This window comes from Eptesicus fuscus, chromosome 2 (genome assembly GCF_027574615.1).
Source record: "Eptesicus fuscus isolate TK198812 chromosome 2, DD_ASM_mEF_20220401, whole genome shotgun sequence".
NCBI classification, from domain to species: Eukaryota; Metazoa; Chordata; class Mammalia; order Chiroptera; family Vespertilionidae; genus Eptesicus; species Eptesicus fuscus.
The window spans coordinates 117,249,013-117,266,477 of NC_072474.1; the positions used below are offsets into that span (position 1 = coordinate 117,249,013).

Below are 17,465 nucleotides of genomic sequence, written 5' to 3' on the forward strand. Positions count from 1 at the left end.
GTTTAGAGAAAAAGGATGCACATTTTCTTGTTTAACAAAATAAATTAAATATACGAAGCTTCAGCTCAAACTCTATATAAAATTACAGAGGTCTGGGGCCCCCTCGGGCAGCGGGGCAGCGGGTGCCCGGCCCCTGGGGGACATCCAGCTCGGCCACAAGGCCAGGTGGCCCTGGGCCCCAGGAGAGGCCGGGTCTGTGCCCAGCGCTCCTCTCACCATTAATATTATTATCTTAATTTTTAAATATAAATACCAGGCCCCTTCTCTCCGGCAGGGAGGCCGGGGTGAGGCACGCCCAGCCGAGCTCCGGCCTCTCCGGACAGGGCCTGGGCCCGCTACGCCGACGCCCGGCCCAGGACACCCGGGGGAACTCCTGCACACCGGACAGGTGGTGGCAAAAATAGCCCCCCACCTGCCGAGCAGGGAGACGGGCGGGCCAGCAGGGCGGGGGTGGGGGTTTTTGGTTTGCTAAGCTGGGGGCCTCTCAGATCTCCTGCCAGGCTGGGCGGCGACCGCAGCCGTGAAACCCTCCTCACAGGCCGAGGGCTTCCTGCAAGGGCCAGCGCTGTGCGCACACGGGGAGCAGCCGGCGCAGGCCTGTGCGGGGCCTCTGTGGTCAGCGTGCGTGCGTGCGTGTGTGCACGGAGAGCAGCCGGTGCAGGCCTGTGCGGGACCTCTCTGCAGTCAGCGTGTGTGTGTGTGTGTGTGTGTGTCTGTGTGTGCACTCGGAGAGCAGCAGGCGCAGGCCTGTGCGGGGCCTCTCTGCGGGTCAGCGTGCGTGTGTGTGTGCACTCGGAGAGCAGCCGGCGCAGGCCTGTGCGGGGCCTCTGCGGTCAGCGTGTGTGCGTGCGTGTGTGTGTGCACGGAGAGCAGCCGGCGCAGGCCTGTGCGGGACCTCTCTGCAGTCAGCGTGTTTGTGTGTGTGTGTGTGTGTGTGTGTGTGTGTCTGTGTGTGCACTCGGAGAGCAGCAGGCGCAGGCCTGTGCGGGGCCTCTCTGCGGGTCAGCGTGCGTGCGTGTGTGCATGCGTGTGTGTGTGCGCACAGAGAGCAACCGGCGCAGGCCTGTGCGGGACGTCTGCGGTCAGCGTGCGTGTGCATGTGTGTGTGTGCGTGTGCGTGCTCCTCGCACAGGGCGCCCAGGCTGCTGGCCGAGCCCCTCACCTGTGCACCTCCCCCCACAGCCTGGGTGCTCAGCCCGCCCACCTGGCCCGACCTCCAGGTGCCCCGGCGGCCCCCGCCCGCCCCGCTGTGCGCCAGCCCCCGAGCAGCACGCCTAGCACTGGAAGTGGATGTGCTGGTGCTGGTGGACCTTGCCCTCCACATGCGAGTGCGTGTGTGAGTGCGTGTGCGTGTGTGTGTGCGTGTGCACGTCCGTGTAGAGTTTGGGGTAAAGCTTGGGGCCGGCAGCCGGCCCAGGGCCCAGCAGGTGCTGGGGGGCCGCTGGGACCCCGAGCTCCTCACACAGCCCCACGCTGGCAGCGGTGCCGAGGGCCGGTGACACGGCCAGGTCCTTGTCGCCGCCGCGGTCGCGGGAGGCCCCGGGTGCACGGTGTGCGGACACAGGGGGCGCGGGCACGGGCGCGCACGGCTTCTTCTTGGCCTGGCAGAGCCACAGGAGCACGGTGCCCAGGATGAAGACGGCGCCGGCTGGGATGCCGATGACCACGGGCCACGGCAGGCTGGTGGCGGAGGCCGAGGGGGCCACGGGGGGTCCTGGCGGCTTGGGATCTTCAGAAGAGAACAGGAAGGGTGTGGAGGGTTAGGGTGTCTGTGCAGGCCTGGCGGCCGGGGCGGGCGGGCGGGGCGGGCGGGCACCTGGCAGCACGGTGAGGAAGGCGCTGCGGAAGCTGTAGCCCATGGTGTTGGCGCCCAGGCAGATGTACATGCCCGCGTCGTCCTGCCGGGCGCGGGTGACGAGCAGCTTGTTGAGGTAGGAGCCGTCGGGCCGCGACCACACGTCGCCCGTGGGCAGCACCACGAACTTCTGGCCGCCCACGTCGATGGTGGAGTTGTAGCGGCCCTCGGCGCCGTACTCCACGCGCTTCAGCCACTGGATCACGGGCTTCACGTCGCTGCGCACTTTGCACTGGAAGGAGGTCGTGCCCCCGAAGTCCACGGTGGTGTTCACGGGGTGCGTGCCCGTGAGGACGGGCTTGGACCGCGTCCGCTCTGCGGGGAGACGGCGTGTGGGTGCCGCCCCGCCCGCCGGCCCCGCCCCGCCCCGCCGCCCCGCCGGCCCCGCACTCACGGATCACGTCCACCTTGTAGGTGGCGTTGATGGCGCCCGCGCGGTTGGACACGCGGCACGTGTACTTGCCGCTGTCCTCGGGGCGCAGGTTCTTCAGGCTCAGCGTCCACTTCTTGCGGTGCCCGCTGGCCTCGGGGCGCGCCAGGGCCTGGTCATCCTTCGTCCACACGATGTCGGGCCGCGGGTGCCCGCTGGCCACGCACTTGAGACGCACGGAGCTGCCCACGGGCCGCGCGATCACCCGGCGCCGCATCTTGGAGGGCTGCGTGAAGCGGGGCCGCGCTGCGGGGGGCGGCGCGAGGTCAGGGGGGCCCCGGCGGGAGGGCTGCCCGCACCCGAGGGGACAGGGCGTCACCATGCTCACCCCACTGCTTGCTGGCTGGGTCCTCCTGGCCCCCGGAGGAGCCCTCGTGCCCTGGGCTCTCCCTGGACGGGCTGGTCTCCTCTGCAGGGGGAGGGGTCCGTGAGAGGGGCTCCCCCTGCCCCCCCAGACGGGGCTGGTTCCCAGGCCCCCGGGTCTGGCCCAGCTGGGAAAGCTCTCGAAAGGCACACCCACATCTCAGGCCCGAGACAGCTGGGCAGGGCCCGCCCAGCCCGCCCCCCGGGTGCAGGTGACCCCGACAGGCGCGGGGGGGGGATGGGGCCTGAGAGCTGGCCCCTCACCCCGGCTCCGGGGGGTCTGCAGGCCGGGGGAGGGGCGGCCGCGGCAGCTGCAGTAACCCTAGCCCACATCAAGGAGCCGAAGGCTGGGGCAGCGACATGGCCCGCATACCGCCCAGCGCTTCTCCCCTTGAGTGGACAGTGGGGGGGCGCCCGCGTGTTCCCATTCCACAGCCAGAGGGGGCCCCGTGGCGGGGGGGGAGCTTGCTGAGGAATGCCCCCTCCCCAGACAGCCTCCCCCAACTCAGGTCCGGGACCCCACCCGGGACCCAGCGGGGCGCAGGCTCCTGCTTTGTGAGAGGGGCCCACCCTGGGGAGACCCCTTCCCCGGGGACCCAACACCCAGAGACCCTTCCCCAAGGGACACCCAGGCAGCACGCGGGAAGGCTGCGGCCGCCGGAGCAGCGAGTGCAGGGCGTGGCCGGGACAACGCCCAGGCCCGAGGCAGGAGAACAGAAGGTCCTTGGCTCCGCGGCCCCTCTGAACTCCGAAACCCGAGCCTCAAAGTCACTGCCGACACCGAGGCCACCGGCCTGCCCGCACGCCCTGCGGTGGGACACCATCCGGCACCAGCACCACCCGCTGCCCCTGCTGCCCGGCTCCGGCGGCAGGACCCCGGGAAGGAAGGCTCCCTGAGGAGCGGGCCTGGGGAGGAGGGGCCGGGCGGGGGTGGGGACGGAGGTCAGGCCCCCGTCCTGGGCTCAGAAGGGGCGACTGGACTCCTGGGGGCAGGGGCCCGGCTCAGGCAGACGGGGTTGGGGGGCGCTGGGAGGCGACTCAGGCCCGCGCCCCGGCCCGGCCCGGCCCACTGACCCATGACGATGAGGGTGTAGTTGACGCTGAGGCTGCCGAAGCCGTTGGTGGCCTTGCACACGTAGGCGCCCGCGTCCTCCCGCTCCACCTCCTTCACCCGCAGGCCCTGGGGCAGCACGCGGAACCGGCTCCAGCCGCCGTGGATGGTGCGGCCGTCCTTGGTCCACATGGTCAGCGGCGGCGGGTCCCCCTCCACGGGGCACGGCAGCCGGACGGTGCGGCCCAGCCGGGCCACCAGCCGGGGGACCACCCTGTCGGCCATCCTCGGGGGGCCTGCGGGCGGGTCGGAGGCCTCGGTCAGGGGACTGGGGGTGTGGGCACTGGGGGCCCGGGGAGGGGCCGTCCCGGAGGGTCCCCACCCCGGACGCCGCCCCGAGGCTCCTGCCCAGCACAGACCTGGGGGCCGAGGTCAGGACCCTCCTCCCAGACCGTGGCCGGCACCCGCCGGGGCCCACAGCCGCTGGGCGCCAACCACGGGCCGCTGCACGGAAGCAGGAGCCCCGCGTGGTTCAGCAGCTCCCGGACGCGTGTCCACGGGAGAGCGGGGCCCCCCGCACGACCCCGCAGGGGCACCCGAGTGTCTGTGTGTGCAGCCGTGCCCACGAGTCAAGTGGCACCCGCATGGGACCCCAGGTCTAGGGCCCATTTCTGTGTGTGTGGGGACCCGTCGCCTGGGCCAGGGCCTCCCTGCTGCCAGCCACACCCAACACGTAGCTGAACCCAGGCCCGGGGGTCACGGGGCCAGTGAGGGGCAGTGGCGACCAGGGCTGGAGGGGACTGTGACCGGCTGGCTGGGAAGGACACTGCCCGTGTCAGAAACGACAGCCCCCGCCCCCCCAGCCTGTGGCCGAGGCTCCGAGCCGGGGGCGGTACACGGTGCAGCTCCTGTGTGTGGGTGGCCCCCGAGCGCTGGGCTCTCGTGCAGTCGCCCGCCCACTGTGCCCCAGCCCTGAGGAGGCAACCCCAGGCACCCAGCTGCCCTCCCCAGCTCCCGGGACCCGCTAGCGCCCCGCCACGGCCACGGCCCGTGTCCCGGCCTCACGGGGGTGCCGGGAGGTGGTGGGGCCGGGACGCGGCCGGACGGGCCTTTGGCGCACGTGTTTTCAGGAACCAGCCGCTCCTCCTTCCACAGGCGACTACCAGCTGGCGACGGCGGGGCCGGTGCCACCGGGGCGCCAAGGGCCCTGCGGGTCCGTCGAGACCGCCAGCGGCAGCTTCTGCCTCGTCATCGCCCGCCCCCGGGACCGCCCGGGGCACTGAGCCCTCACCACTCATCTGGGGCTGAGGGAGGGGCAGGCGCCATCCCCTGTAAACAGGGGTCCTGGCCGGTGTGGCCTGCGGACCGAAGGACCCGGGTTCGATTCCGGTCAAGGGCACGTACCTCAGCTGCAGGCTCCCAGCCCTGCTCGGGGCCTGCAGGAGGCACCCGGCCGATGTGTCTCTGACATCGGTGTTTCTCTCTCTCTCCCTCTCCCCTCCACTCTCTAAAAGTCAATGGAAAAGTCCTCAAGCGAGGACCTAAAAAATGAGAGGCAACTTCCAGCTCAGGGTTCGGGGTCTCTGGGCTCCCAGTGGGGAGGGACTCCTCCCAGGCCCCCCGCCCCGCGCCCTCACCCTGCCCGGCTCACCCCACTCCGCCAAGCCCCCCGGCCCAGATGCAAGCCCACTCCCCATCCTGCCTCTACTCAGGTCCCTCCCACCCACCACGGGGCTCCCCGACTGTGCACCTCGGGCCCCAGGCCGCTGCGCTCCCCGCCAGCCCCTCCTCATCAGCTCCCACCCATCCCCCGAAGGGATGAAAGCAGAGGGTCAGGGGTCTGAGACCCACCTTTCTTTCCCTAATGACTGAACTGTCTGCAGCCCCCCCCCCCCCGGCACCCCCCTCGGACCCACAGACAAGGTCCGGCCTCCTTCCCAGGCAGACCCTGTCCACCACCTGTCACCGCCTGAAGTCCCACCACGCACAGGGCCTCCCGACCGCAGGACAGAGGGTCCCCGCCAGCCTGCCCGGCCTCCAGGGCTGCCACCTGGGCCGGCGGACCCCCCGACTGTTCGAGTGCAGGGAAGGGGGACAGTGCCAGGCCGGAGGGGCCTGCCCGTCCCAGCTCTGCCGGAGGGCACAACGGGGCTGGTCCGACACCCGTTCCCCAAAGGAGCCTGCTCCCTGGCACAGAAAGGACCGAGCTGCCCGGGGGGTCCCCTCCAGGCCCAGCCCACCCCGGGCAGAGGCGCCGGGGCCGTGGGGGTGTCTACAGGGCCAACAGCCGCTGACCGGTGCGGCCGGGGAGGTCAGGACGCCCCTCGTCACCGCAGAGGGACAGAGCCAGGAAGCGTGGCCCCGGCTCGGCCCTGAGCGGTGCTGGGGGCCGGCCGGCTGGAGCCAGCCTTATCCTAAAGCAAACAGCCCCTCCCCCGCCCTGCGGCCAGCCCGCCCCACCCACCCCTGCTGGACCCAAGGCCAGGCAGGGCCCGGGGCAACCCCCACACCAGCCTCTCAGAGAGAGACCCCGCAGGCGGGCGGGCGGCCACGGCCACGGGAGGGAAGCCCTCCCCCTGGCAGATTCCTGGGGATTCTGGGTCGGCGTGGCTGCTGCGGCTCTATATTTAGCCTGGGAAACACAGCCCCCATTGTGCCACCTGGGCAGGCGTCCGCCCTCAGCCACGGACACTGAGGCAGGGCCGAGCCCGAGGGCACCGGGAGGGTGTGGCGTGCCTGGGAGGCAGGGTGTCCGCCCCTCCCCCAGCCCTTCCCTGCGGCACCTCCTTCAGGAAGCCCCCAACCTGCCCGCAGCCTGAGCCACAGCCGGGGAAGCTCCGGGCACAGGCAGGACATGGTGGCCGTGCGTGGAGGGGGCAGCCGTGGGGTGAGCGGGGCCGGGGCAAGGTCTCGCCCCAGTGAGAGCTGAACCCTGAGGGGGGAGGGAGGGAACCCTCTCCTTCCTCCTCCCCCAGCCGTGAGAAGGCGGCAGGAAAGGGGTGCCAGGAGGGGCCAGCGGGCAGCACCCTGGAGCCTCGCACCAGCCAACACCAGGCTTCCCAGCTGCTCCCCGGAGCCCAGGTGCACACAGACCTGTCACACAGCCCCCAGACACGCAGGCTGCCCCAGACACACTTGATGTCCCCCCTAGACCCATGCTGTCCCCTGAATGCCTGCTCTGCCCTCAGTCCCCAGGTGTGCAGGCACACGCACACGCACATGCACACGCACGCACACACATACACACATACAGTGGATGCAGGCCCCTCCCTGAGGGACAAAACCCACCTCCAAGCACCTGAGACCCCAGGCCACCCACCACCCGCCCCCCGCCTGCCGGCCGGGTTTAGTAAAACACGGCCCCTCTGTAAGCCGAGACGGCCCAGGCAGGGCAGAGAGGCAGGGCGCTGGGTAGGCGGCGAGGTGGCCCAAGAGGGGGGGGGGGGACGGACCCGCTGCACCACCATCAGCCTCCACCGCCCTGGCCCGCACCACACCTCGCTGACCCCAGGGCCTCCACTCTGGCACCCTCCCTCCCCTCCTCCAGGGCTCCCACACCCCCTTTTGGGGCGGCCTGGGCACATCCGTCAGGGGCCTGGCCCTGGGCTATGAGTCTCGGGCCCTCCCACTGCCCAGGGCAGCCTGTGGGCCTGACCTGCTGACCAGCCGCTCCCTCCAGGGGGCTGGGCCAGGCCCCACCCCGCTCCAGCCCCACAGGGTGGCAGGGGTTCGGCTCCGGCTCGCCCCACACTCTCCCCCTAGTCGGGTCCCCCCGCCCTGGTGGCCGCAGACGCCGATGGGAGGGAGCGTCCAGGGACCCCCTGGCCAGCTCATCGGGGTCAGCTCCGCCCCAGCACGCCCTGCGAAGCCCCAGGACGTCCGGCCTGGCGATAATTCTCTGGCCGGGGTGGGTGGGCATCAGGCCCCTCATGCAGGGACCAGCCATGGGGCGAAGGTGCCACCGGAGCCGCTGACCTGCTGGGCCCACCCCTCCTGGAGGAACTGAGCGGCCTGGGCACAGCGGGTGGGGCCTGTCCGAGAGGGAGGGGCGGCAGGTCCAGCCTGAATGCCCGCACCGGGCGGGGCAGGTGGGCACGTCCAGGAGGGCGGGGGCCCACGTCCTCACCCCACAGTGAGAGCGCTGGCAGACCGGCACACGGCGCCCCCGGGGCCAGCCCCCCCCCAAGAAGGCGAGACGTGGGGGCGGGACAGGGATGCCCACAGACGGGGGCACAGGGGACAACCAGGGCAGGGCCCGAGGGGCAGGCCAGCGCTGCCCAGGCCCCGAGCCGGTCAGACACCACACACACACACACACACACACACACACACACGCACACGCACACTCACACACATGCACACACACACGCACACACACACACACACTCACACACACGCACACTCACACACATGCACACACACACATGCACACACACACACACACTCACACACACGCACACTCACACACATGCACACACACACGCACACACACTCACACACACGCACACTCACACACATGCACACGCACACGCACACGCACGCACACGCACACACACACACGCGCGCGCACACTCACACACATACACACACACGCACACACACACATGCACACACACGCACACACACACGCACACACACACACGCACACTCACACGGGCTCCCAGTCCCTGGGCGGCCCCCGGGGCTGGACCCACAGGATCCGTGGTGGAACTGGTAGGACCCGCAGGACAGGTGGTTGCCCCAGAAACCAGGCCATTCTGGGCGGGGCAAAGGGACGGCCTGACCCACCGAGCAGCCAGCGGGCGGGCGGGCGGGCTGGAACGTCCGTCCCCACTCCTGCCCAGCGGGGCCCCAGGCGAGCCGACAGGTCTGCTTCCTTCCCTGGAGTCCTCAGGGGGTCGGTCACAGGAAGTCCCTGACCACAGGAAGTCCCAGGGGGCACAGAATGTCACACCGATGATGCCACGGCCCTGGGGGAGCCCCAGGTAAACGGCCAGCAGCCGGCGGTGACCAGGTGCCCAGCCAGGGGCTCAGCCCGCCCCATGCCCAGTCCACCGGGCTCCGAGGTGACCCCGCACCCGGCAGGTCACAAACTCCGTTCCCCTGGACCTCGGGTCCCCACCCAGCTGACGGGGAACCCAGAAGGCTCTTTCCGCTGGGCCTCCCTCGAACGCCAGCCTGGCCCCTGCCCACCTGAGCACATGCCCCCTGGACGTGTGCGAAGAGCCTGGAACCCTGGGCCCGAGGGCGGGCTCTGGCAGAACGGATGCTCTGGCACACGGGGCAGCCCAACCCACCCAGCACTGGCACTGGGCACCGCCAGGCCTGAGGCCCCTCGCGCCCGCCCTTGCCGGCTCCCGCACCATGGCCCGCGGCCCGTGGCCCAGCAGGCTCCCCAGGACAGGCTTGAGGCGGGGCCGCCCAGCTCGAGGGGTACACGTCAGGTTCAAGGCGTGCCCCGCAGCCCCACAGGGCAGGGCAGGCCACGGCGGGAGCCCAGAGGCAGCCCCAGCCCGAGCCCGGATGGACGAGGAGCCGCTGTGAGCTCGGCTCTGCCGGGCTCAGCACTGTGGGGGCCGAGGGGGTCCCCGCCCAGGTCTGAGGCCGGGACGAGGCAGAGCCCCCCTCCCGCCCCGGCCGCAGGCCCTCCAGTCCCTCCTCCGCACTCAGCGTGTGTCAGTCTCTCACGAAACGGACTCGCCCGGCAGGAAGAGCATTGTTCCCAGCAGGATGGGGAGCCTGGGTTCAGCGGCCGACGCAGGAGCACCCTCCTGCCTCCCCTCTGGGCACGGCCCGGCAGCCCGCACCCACCCACCCCTGCTGGCTGCCCCGAGGCAGGCCCTGTGTGAGGGTGGGCAGGCCTAGCTGACCTGCCCAGCTCCAGGGCCTACCCGAGCCGCCCGTGGGGGCACGGATATGGACTCCTTACTCGAGACGGGGGGCTGGGGACAGGTGGGAGAGCCCCAGCCCCCCAGCCCCCCAGCCCCAACCTGGCCTGTCCCCACTCACAGCCCCCCGCCCATCTACACCCGGGCACCCATGTACCCTGGGTGTCCACCTGGCCAAGGAGGGCCGCCCCTCTGCCCAAAGAGCCCCCCGCCCCCGGAAGCCTGTCCTCTCCCAGGCCTGTGTGCCCAGCCTCTCCCGGTCCCACCCACCTCCTTCTGGACGCGGCCCCAGGACAGCCCACACAGCAGCCCTGGGCTCGACCGAGGGCACCCAGGGGCCACCCCCAGGAAAGGAGCTGGTGGGCAGGGGGTCGCAGCACCAGGAAGGGTGCCCGTGGGGTTTGGGGACCTAGGCACCCTCCCTCCACGCTGAGACCTGCCCACCGAGGCCGCCCCCGGGACACACCAGGTGAAGCACAGAAGGAGCCAAGGAGGACGCCCCACGTGGGTAGGTAGCCGCCGGCCAGCGCTCCAGCCTGCGGGTCACACTTGCCCCCCCACCCCCACCCCCGGTGAGCAGCGCTGAGCCGGTCCTGGGCAGGCCACAGGCTGGGGCCGCTGCTGGCTGGGGCCGAGGTGCGGGGAGCGGGGCCATTGATCCCGCACAATGGAGGAGCCAGCCTTTCCTGGCCCAACCAAAGGCGACTTTGTTCGCAGCTCCCTCCTCCCCATCCCCCCGGGGGCAGTGATTTATCCTCCCGTCCAGGAGTGGGACCGAGTACAGGAGGCAGCTGGCCCGCACCCCACCTGGCAAGGCCTGGGCCTGGCTCCCGCACCCACCTCAGCCCCACCACTCAGGCCAGCGCCGCACAGCGGGGGCTGGGAGGCAGGCGGGGGCCCCCAGCAGCCTGGCCGGAGCGGCGCGCCCCACCACAGCCATCCTGACGACCGCACACCTTCCAGCCGAGTCACACACCACAGACCCCGACGGCCCCGAGACCGCCCTCCCCGTGGGGTCGGGGCCCCCGCGTGCCGGCCAGCACCCAGGCTTCTGGGACCCGTGTTCCGTTCACCAGGGCGCGGGCCGGCCTCGGGGCCGGCTGCTCAGAAGCCGGTCGGCTGCGCCAACCCGGGAGAAGTTCAGACGCGGCACTTTCCAGAAAACCCCGAAACAACTGCCCCCCAAGCCCCCGTGCAGCGCACTGCGCCCGAGCCTCCCGGGCTCCCACTGGGAGCGACAGAATGGAAGTGGAGAAAGCCAAATCCGATCTTTTCTCAAATTTGGGGAAAGAAAACAGAAAACGTTTTAGACAAACCCACCAAGATTGTGAAACTTTGGGAAAAGGGGAGCTTTAAAAATGTGATCCGACTCTGGAGACGTGACTCCAGACATTGTGACACCACGGGCCACGGCTGCCGAACCAGCCAGCACTCTGCGCACAGGTTCCCGGCCTGAGGAAGTCCGCGCGCCCGGCGCCCGGGGAGTGGGAAGTGCCAGCACATTTCAGGGAGAGTGCCCCCGCCCCTCCCAAAACCACAGAGGCCCTGCCCCTGGACGGCGGCCCCCAGCTCCCACTGCCCGGAGCCAGGCTGGGCTGGGCTGGGCTGGGCTCAGGCTGGGGCTGGATACCGACGCGGGCCCGCTGCCCACTACCATCCACTGCCGACCGCCATCACCCACTCGGCCTCGGGGCCAGCCAATGGCCAGGCCGGGACGGTCGCCTCAGAGCCTCCCTGACCAAGTGGCGAGGGGACAGGCAGGTGCGAGGATGGGGGGTCCAAGCAGATAAAAGATCCGCGTCCGGGCCGCCCGCTGCCAGGAGGGCCTTGCTGAAGATGACCGGAGCGCCCGCTGTACCCAGGACGCTGCCCAGCCCAGTCCAGCCATGGCTGGGCAGCCCCCACCCTCAAGCCAGCGGCCAGTGCCCAGCCAGGCGGGCGGAGAGGGGGGGTACCATGGCCTGAGGCCCACCTGGGCCGCCGCCCGCCACCCAACACCGAACGCGGCCATATAAGGCCACGCTGGGCTCGGTGCGCCCGCTGGGTAGCAGGGGAGGGGTTCGAAGTCTCAGAGGACTGGTGGATGGGGCAGGGCCGATCCTGAGTGGTCAGCACACCCAAAGGTCCCGCCTAGCTGAGGGGAGGCCAGCACTGACCATGGCGGGCAAGCGTCCGCGGGCACTCATCGCCCACTGCCTACCCGCGAGGACGGCCCCGCTCGCCCGGCTGGGGGCGGGGGCAGGGTCCGGGTCCCTGGGGTGCACACCGGCCTGCCCACCTGGACATCGGGTGGGTGAGCACACACCCAGCCTGGCGTGGCGCAGGCGGAGGCAGAGTGCCACCCCAAGTAGGTAGGCCTTGGGGTCTGCCATGAACAGGCACCACCCCCTCCGTGCAGCAACCCCAGGATCTGTACTTAAGGGTGCACAGGCCCAGGGCGAGGGCTGGGTCACGAGTCCCAGGCACCAAGCATGTCCCCCCGTCCGCACACTGGACCCTGGCCACCCTGGGGGTCTCGGCCGGTCCCTGGGGATCTAAAAGAGTCCACTGTGGCCAAACACCTCACCCGCCAAGAACCCAAGGTGACCAGCTGCCCTCGGCGGCAGGCACGTGTCCTGTGGGGAACTGGGGCCAGAGCCCACCCTGCCAGCAAGGGCGAGTCCCCACGGCTGAGCTGGGGGTGCCCTGTGGGTAAGAAGGGCCCTGTGGGGTCCCAATGGGTGAGCTGGGGATCCCAATGGGTAGGAGGGGTCCTTGTGTGAGCTGGGGGTCCCCTGTGGATAACCTGGGGGGACCTTCAGGGTAGGCTGAGGGTGAACCCTGTGGGTTACCTGGGGTGCCCTGCAGGTGAACTGAGGGGACACCACGGGAAGGTTGGGGTGCCCCAGGGGTGAAAGGGGACACTCCACCGGTGAGCTTGGGCCTGCGGGTGAGGGACCAGGAGCGCGGCCGGCAGGGGCGGGGCGCAGGCACGCGCCAGGCGGGCACTGGGGCAGAGTTGAGGGCCGGAGGGAAAGGGGCGGCGCTGGCGGAGGCCGGGGCGCCGGGCCGGGCGCCAGGACTCACCTCGGGCGGCGGCGGCCGGCGGGAGGGCCCCCAGCAGCAGCGGCGGCAGCAGCAGCAGCAGCGCGGGGCTCGGCGTCATCGCGGCCTCCGGACCTGGGAGCGCGGGGCGGGGGGGCGGTCACCGGCGCGGGCGGGGGTCGCCCCCTCCGGCCTCGGCCCCAGGCCGCGGGGTCGGGTGCGGCCGGGGCTCCGGGCGGAGGCGGCGGCGGGGAGACCGCGGATATCAAAGCAGACAAAGGGTTCACACTAATTACCTCCCGCCGCCCTCCAGCCCGTCTGGATTCCGGCGCGGGGAGCCGGGCCTGCCCGCGGGACACGCAGCGCCGGCGGCCCCGCGGTAATCGCCTGCGCCATTAGCGGACAAATTTGCGCTGGGGGGCCACGTGGGGTGCCGGGGGGGCGGGGCGCGCAGGACCCCGGGCGGCGGCGCGTGCCAGTGCCCGCAGCGGCCCCGGACCGGGGACCCGGACCCCCGGGCCTGCGCCCCGGACCCCGGACCCGACCCTCCCGCTCGGCCCCCAGGGGTCCCCGGGCCGCGGGCGCGCGCAGGAGCTCACCTCGCGGGGCTCAGGGCGGCGGGCTCAGGGCCGGGCCCGCGGGGCGCGCTGCGCGGTCATCGCCGCCCCGGGCGCCGCACCCGCCGCCCCGCGCCCCCGGGCCCGGCCTCGGGACGGCGCGGCGCTACCTGGGCGCGGGCGGCTCGGGCCGGGGCCGGGGCCGGGGCCGGGGCAGGAGTCGGGGCGGGCCGGGCGGCTCGGTCGCGTCCGGGGCCGGGGGCGGCGCCGGGGTCCCGGGGCGGCGGGGCGAGGGGCCCGGGCGGCGCGCCGCGAGGCGTCCTTCCCTGCGGGGCTTTGTCAACTCTCCCGGAGCGAGCGCCGAGCCCGCCGCGCGCCCCGCCCCCGCCCAACTTCCCGCCAATCGGCGCGCCGCGGCCCGTCCGCCCCGCCTCTCGCCCCGCCCCCGCCCGAACTTTCCACCAATCGGCGCGCTCGCTCGCCCCGCCCGCCGGACCCGGGGGCTTAACCCTTGCGCTGCGGGCGGCCCGCGGGCGGGGCGTCTCCCTCCACCCCGCCGGGTGCGGTCCCGCCCCATTCGGCCCTGCCTCCTCCCGGGCCCGTCCCCTCCCGGCCCGGCCGGCCCCACACCCGGCCCCCGGCCCCGCCCCCACCAGGCTCCGCGCACCGCCAGGTGCCCTGGCGCCCACCCCACACCTGCACCCACCCGCGACCGGCTCAGAGGTCCCAACCCCAGTGCGCCCCGCTCTCCCGGACCCCAGAGCTGACCTCGGGCCAGTCCCCTCCGCGGCCCAGGAGAGGCAAACTGGGTGGCCTCGGGCGCTTCTGGGCCTTGAGGTCCGCGTTTCCCGGAGCTGTTGGGAGCAGAGGGGTGACCCAAACCCGGCTCCGGCCCAAAGCGGCTGCCGGAGCGGGGCAGGTCTCTGGGGAGCGGGCCAGGCTTACCTGGTGCCTTTGACCGCGGGCAGGTGTGTTCCCACGGCCCACCTGCGGGCGTCTGGCCTCCCACCCGCTCCTGAGAGCAAACAAGGAGTGAATGATAACAGGACACCGCGCTCCGCGCCGCCTCCATCCCACAGGCGGTGTCTGTGCGCAGGTGGGCCGTGCAGGCCAGAGGGGCCTGGAAGCGCCCGCCACCTCCCAGCCAGGGCGTGGGGAGCCGGGCTGCGGAGCCCAGCTCCCGCTGTCCCTCCTCCACACGGCGCTTTCCCTGCGCAGCGCCCTGTGCAAATGGCTCCCCCCCCCACCCCCCACCCCCCGCCGCACCCTCTGCCTGAACTACTGGGCCAGGCTCCCCTGGCTTCCCTCCCACTGTCACTGGACCAAACATCCTTTTTAAATACAGCCCTTACTCCGTGTGGCTCACCAGTGCCCACCACACAAACCCCATGACCTTTGGGGCCCTGGAGCCTGGGCCCTGTCCGTCTCTAACCCAGCTCTGCCCAGATGGCAGATGGCAGCGGCCTCGCCCCACCCCCAGGGCAGCAGCCTCTCCATCCCCCGGGACCTCTGCCCATGCTGTTCCATTGGGGTCCCCGCCCCCCCCCTTCCAGAGAAGACGGGGGCTGGAGAGCCTACAGGCCAGCACCCCCAGGGCAGAGGATAGCTCGGGGAGGGGTCCAGCCATCAGGGGCAGGGCCCATCAAGGCCCAGTCTGCCCACCCGTCCACAGCCAGTGAGCGGCAGGTTCTCGCCCTAGCTGGTGTGGCTCAGTGGATAGAGCTTCGGCCTGAGGACTGAAGGGTCCCGGGTTCGATTCCGGTCAAGGGCACATGCCCGGATTGCAGGCTCGATCCCCAGTAGGGGGCATGCAGGAGGCAGCTGATCAATGGTTCTCTCTCCTCACTCTCTCTCCCCCTCTCCCTTCCTCTCTGAAATCAATAATTATATATTTTTTTAAAAAAGAAAAAAAAAAAAGGCAGGTTCTTCAATCCTCTCGGCCAGTGTGAGCACCCCGGGATGGTGGGGAGGAGCCTGGCCGCCCGCCTGCCTGCCTGCACCGGGTGGGGACCTGGGCAGGCAGCGGGAGGAAGCTAGGAGCCACGCCCAGGGCCCACCAGGACCCCGAGGCTGCGGTGGCTCTGAGACACACTGGCATGCGGGTGGGGAGGTCCCAGGCCAGTTCGAAGGGGCCCGGACTTGGAGGACAGGGACACCCCCGGCCGTGAAGAGCGAGCGCACAGGTGCGCGGGCTGCCAAGGGCAGGTGTGTGGAAATGTGGCTCTGAAGTAGGGGGAGGTCAGAACAGGAAGTGGGGGGGCAGGGGGGAAGGGGTCACAGCAGGTGAGCAGGCCACGTGGGGGTGGCAGCCCAGGTGCAGGTGGCAGCCCGAGGGGTGGGTGTGATGGGAAGGGCTGTCCCTGCATGGTGACACGCTGCCCCCTGGTGGAGGCGCGGGGCGAGGCGGCCCCCCTCCCGGGCGGTTCCAGCTCTGACCCTGCGGTCCCTGCAGGCTCCCCAGCCCCACGCCCACGCCCGGCCTGCTGAGCGCTCAGCGGAGGCCGCTTCCTGTGAGAAGCCTGAGGCCCGCAGGCTCCAATGTCCCTTCATGACGACGGTCCGGGAATGAGGAACCCGTTCAAATCTCGCCCCTTTTCCACGGAGGCTCAGGGCAACTAGCTAGCCTCCGGTCTCGGCCCCACCTGGGCGACCCCATCGCGCAGAATTACCAGGAGGATGGCAGGGTTTCCGTCGCCCCCGGCCCGGCACAGGGGAGCCCCTCGAAGGACTGATTGGCTCGTCATAGGGTCCTCATTCAACCAGGCTCTGTGCCAGGCTCTGTCCCGGGGCTGGAGATGTGGGGTGCAGTCTGGAGGACGGGGGCGAGCAGGAGTGGACGGTCCGTGGCAGGGATTAGAACTGGCTGGTGCACAGCCTTCGGTTCCCAATCGGGCACAGGCCCGGGTGTGGGCTCCATCCCCAGGAGGGGGCGTGCAGGAGGCAGCCGATCCATGATCCTCTCTCATCATGGAGGTTTCTATCTCTCTCTCCCCCTCTCCCTTCCTCTTTGAAATCAATAAAAAATATATATTTTTAAACTATTTTAAGGAAAACTGACCAGAATCTTTCCAAATGTAACGAAAAACATAAACCCCACAGCTCGCAAAAGCGCGACAAAGTGTAAGCACAAGAAGCGGCGGGGGGGGGGCATCACTCTCAAAATGCTGAAAACATCCAGAAACATAATGGTTTAAAATCAGCCCACGGCAGAGAGAAACATCGTGTTTGCGGGAACAAGAAAAGGAAGCTTTGTTGATGTCTTGTCGCATGAACACAATGCAAGCTGAGCAATATCTTTAAAATACTGAAAAAAGAAGCCCAGTCAACCTCTATTCTTTTTAAAAATATATATATTTTATTGATTTTTTACAGGGAGGAAGGGAGAGGGATAGAGAGCTAGAAACATCGATCAGAGAGGAACATCGATCAGAGAGAAACATCGATCAGCTGCCTCCTGCACACCCCCTACTGGGTATGTGCCCGCAACCAAGGTACATGCCCTTGACCGGAATCGAACCTGGGACCCTTGAGTCCGCAGGCCGACACCCTATCCACAGAGCCAAACCGGTTAGGCAACCTCTATTCTTTACTAGCAAAAAGATCACTTGGGCCCAGCTTGTGTTGCTCAGTGCTTGAGCGTTGACCCATGAACCATGAGGTCACGGTTTAATTCCTGGTCGGGGCACATGGGTTGTACCCTCAATCCCTAGTAGGGGGCGTGCAGGAGGCAGCCATCAATGATTCTCTCTCATCATTGATGTTTCTTTCCCTCTCTCCCTCTTCCTTGCTCTCTCTGAAATCAATAAAAACATAATCTTTTAAAAATGGTTTTCTTGTTGTCCTGGCCTGGTGGCTCAGTTGGTTGAAGCATCATCCCATACACCACACACACACACACACACACACACACACACACACACACACCACACACACACACACACACACACACACACACACACACACACCACCACACACACACACACACACACACACACACACACACACACACACACACACACACACACACACACTCACACACACACACACACACACACACACACACACACACACACACACACACACACACACACACACACACCACACACACACGCACCACACACACACACGCACACCACACACACACACGCGCACACACACACGCACCACACACACACACACACACGCACACACACACGCACCACACACACACACACACGCACACACACCACACACACACACACACACACACACACACACACACACACACCACACACACCCACACACACACACACACACA

The 17,465-nt window shown here is 69.4% G+C and overlaps 1 protein-coding gene across 1 annotated transcript; it reads right to left on the minus strand.

Annotated features, from left to right (window-relative positions):
- Positions 1-1,215: 1,215 nt before the first annotated feature.
- On the minus strand, positions 1,216-13,231 carry FGFRL1 (fibroblast growth factor receptor like 1). Its single transcript, XM_054724305.1, has 7 exons — positions 13,211-13,231; positions 12,654-12,746; positions 3,723-3,995; positions 2,614-2,694; positions 2,250-2,531; positions 1,817-2,170; positions 1,216-1,729 (listed from the first exon to the last, which is right to left on the minus strand). Exons 2-7 carry the CDS (start codon positions 12,730-12,732, stop codon positions 1,275-1,277), a joined length of 1,524 nt encoding a protein of 507 aa, XP_054580280.1. The 5' UTR covers positions 12,733-12,746; positions 13,211-13,231; the 3' UTR covers positions 1,216-1,274.
- Positions 13,232-17,465: the final 4,234 nt, after the last annotated feature.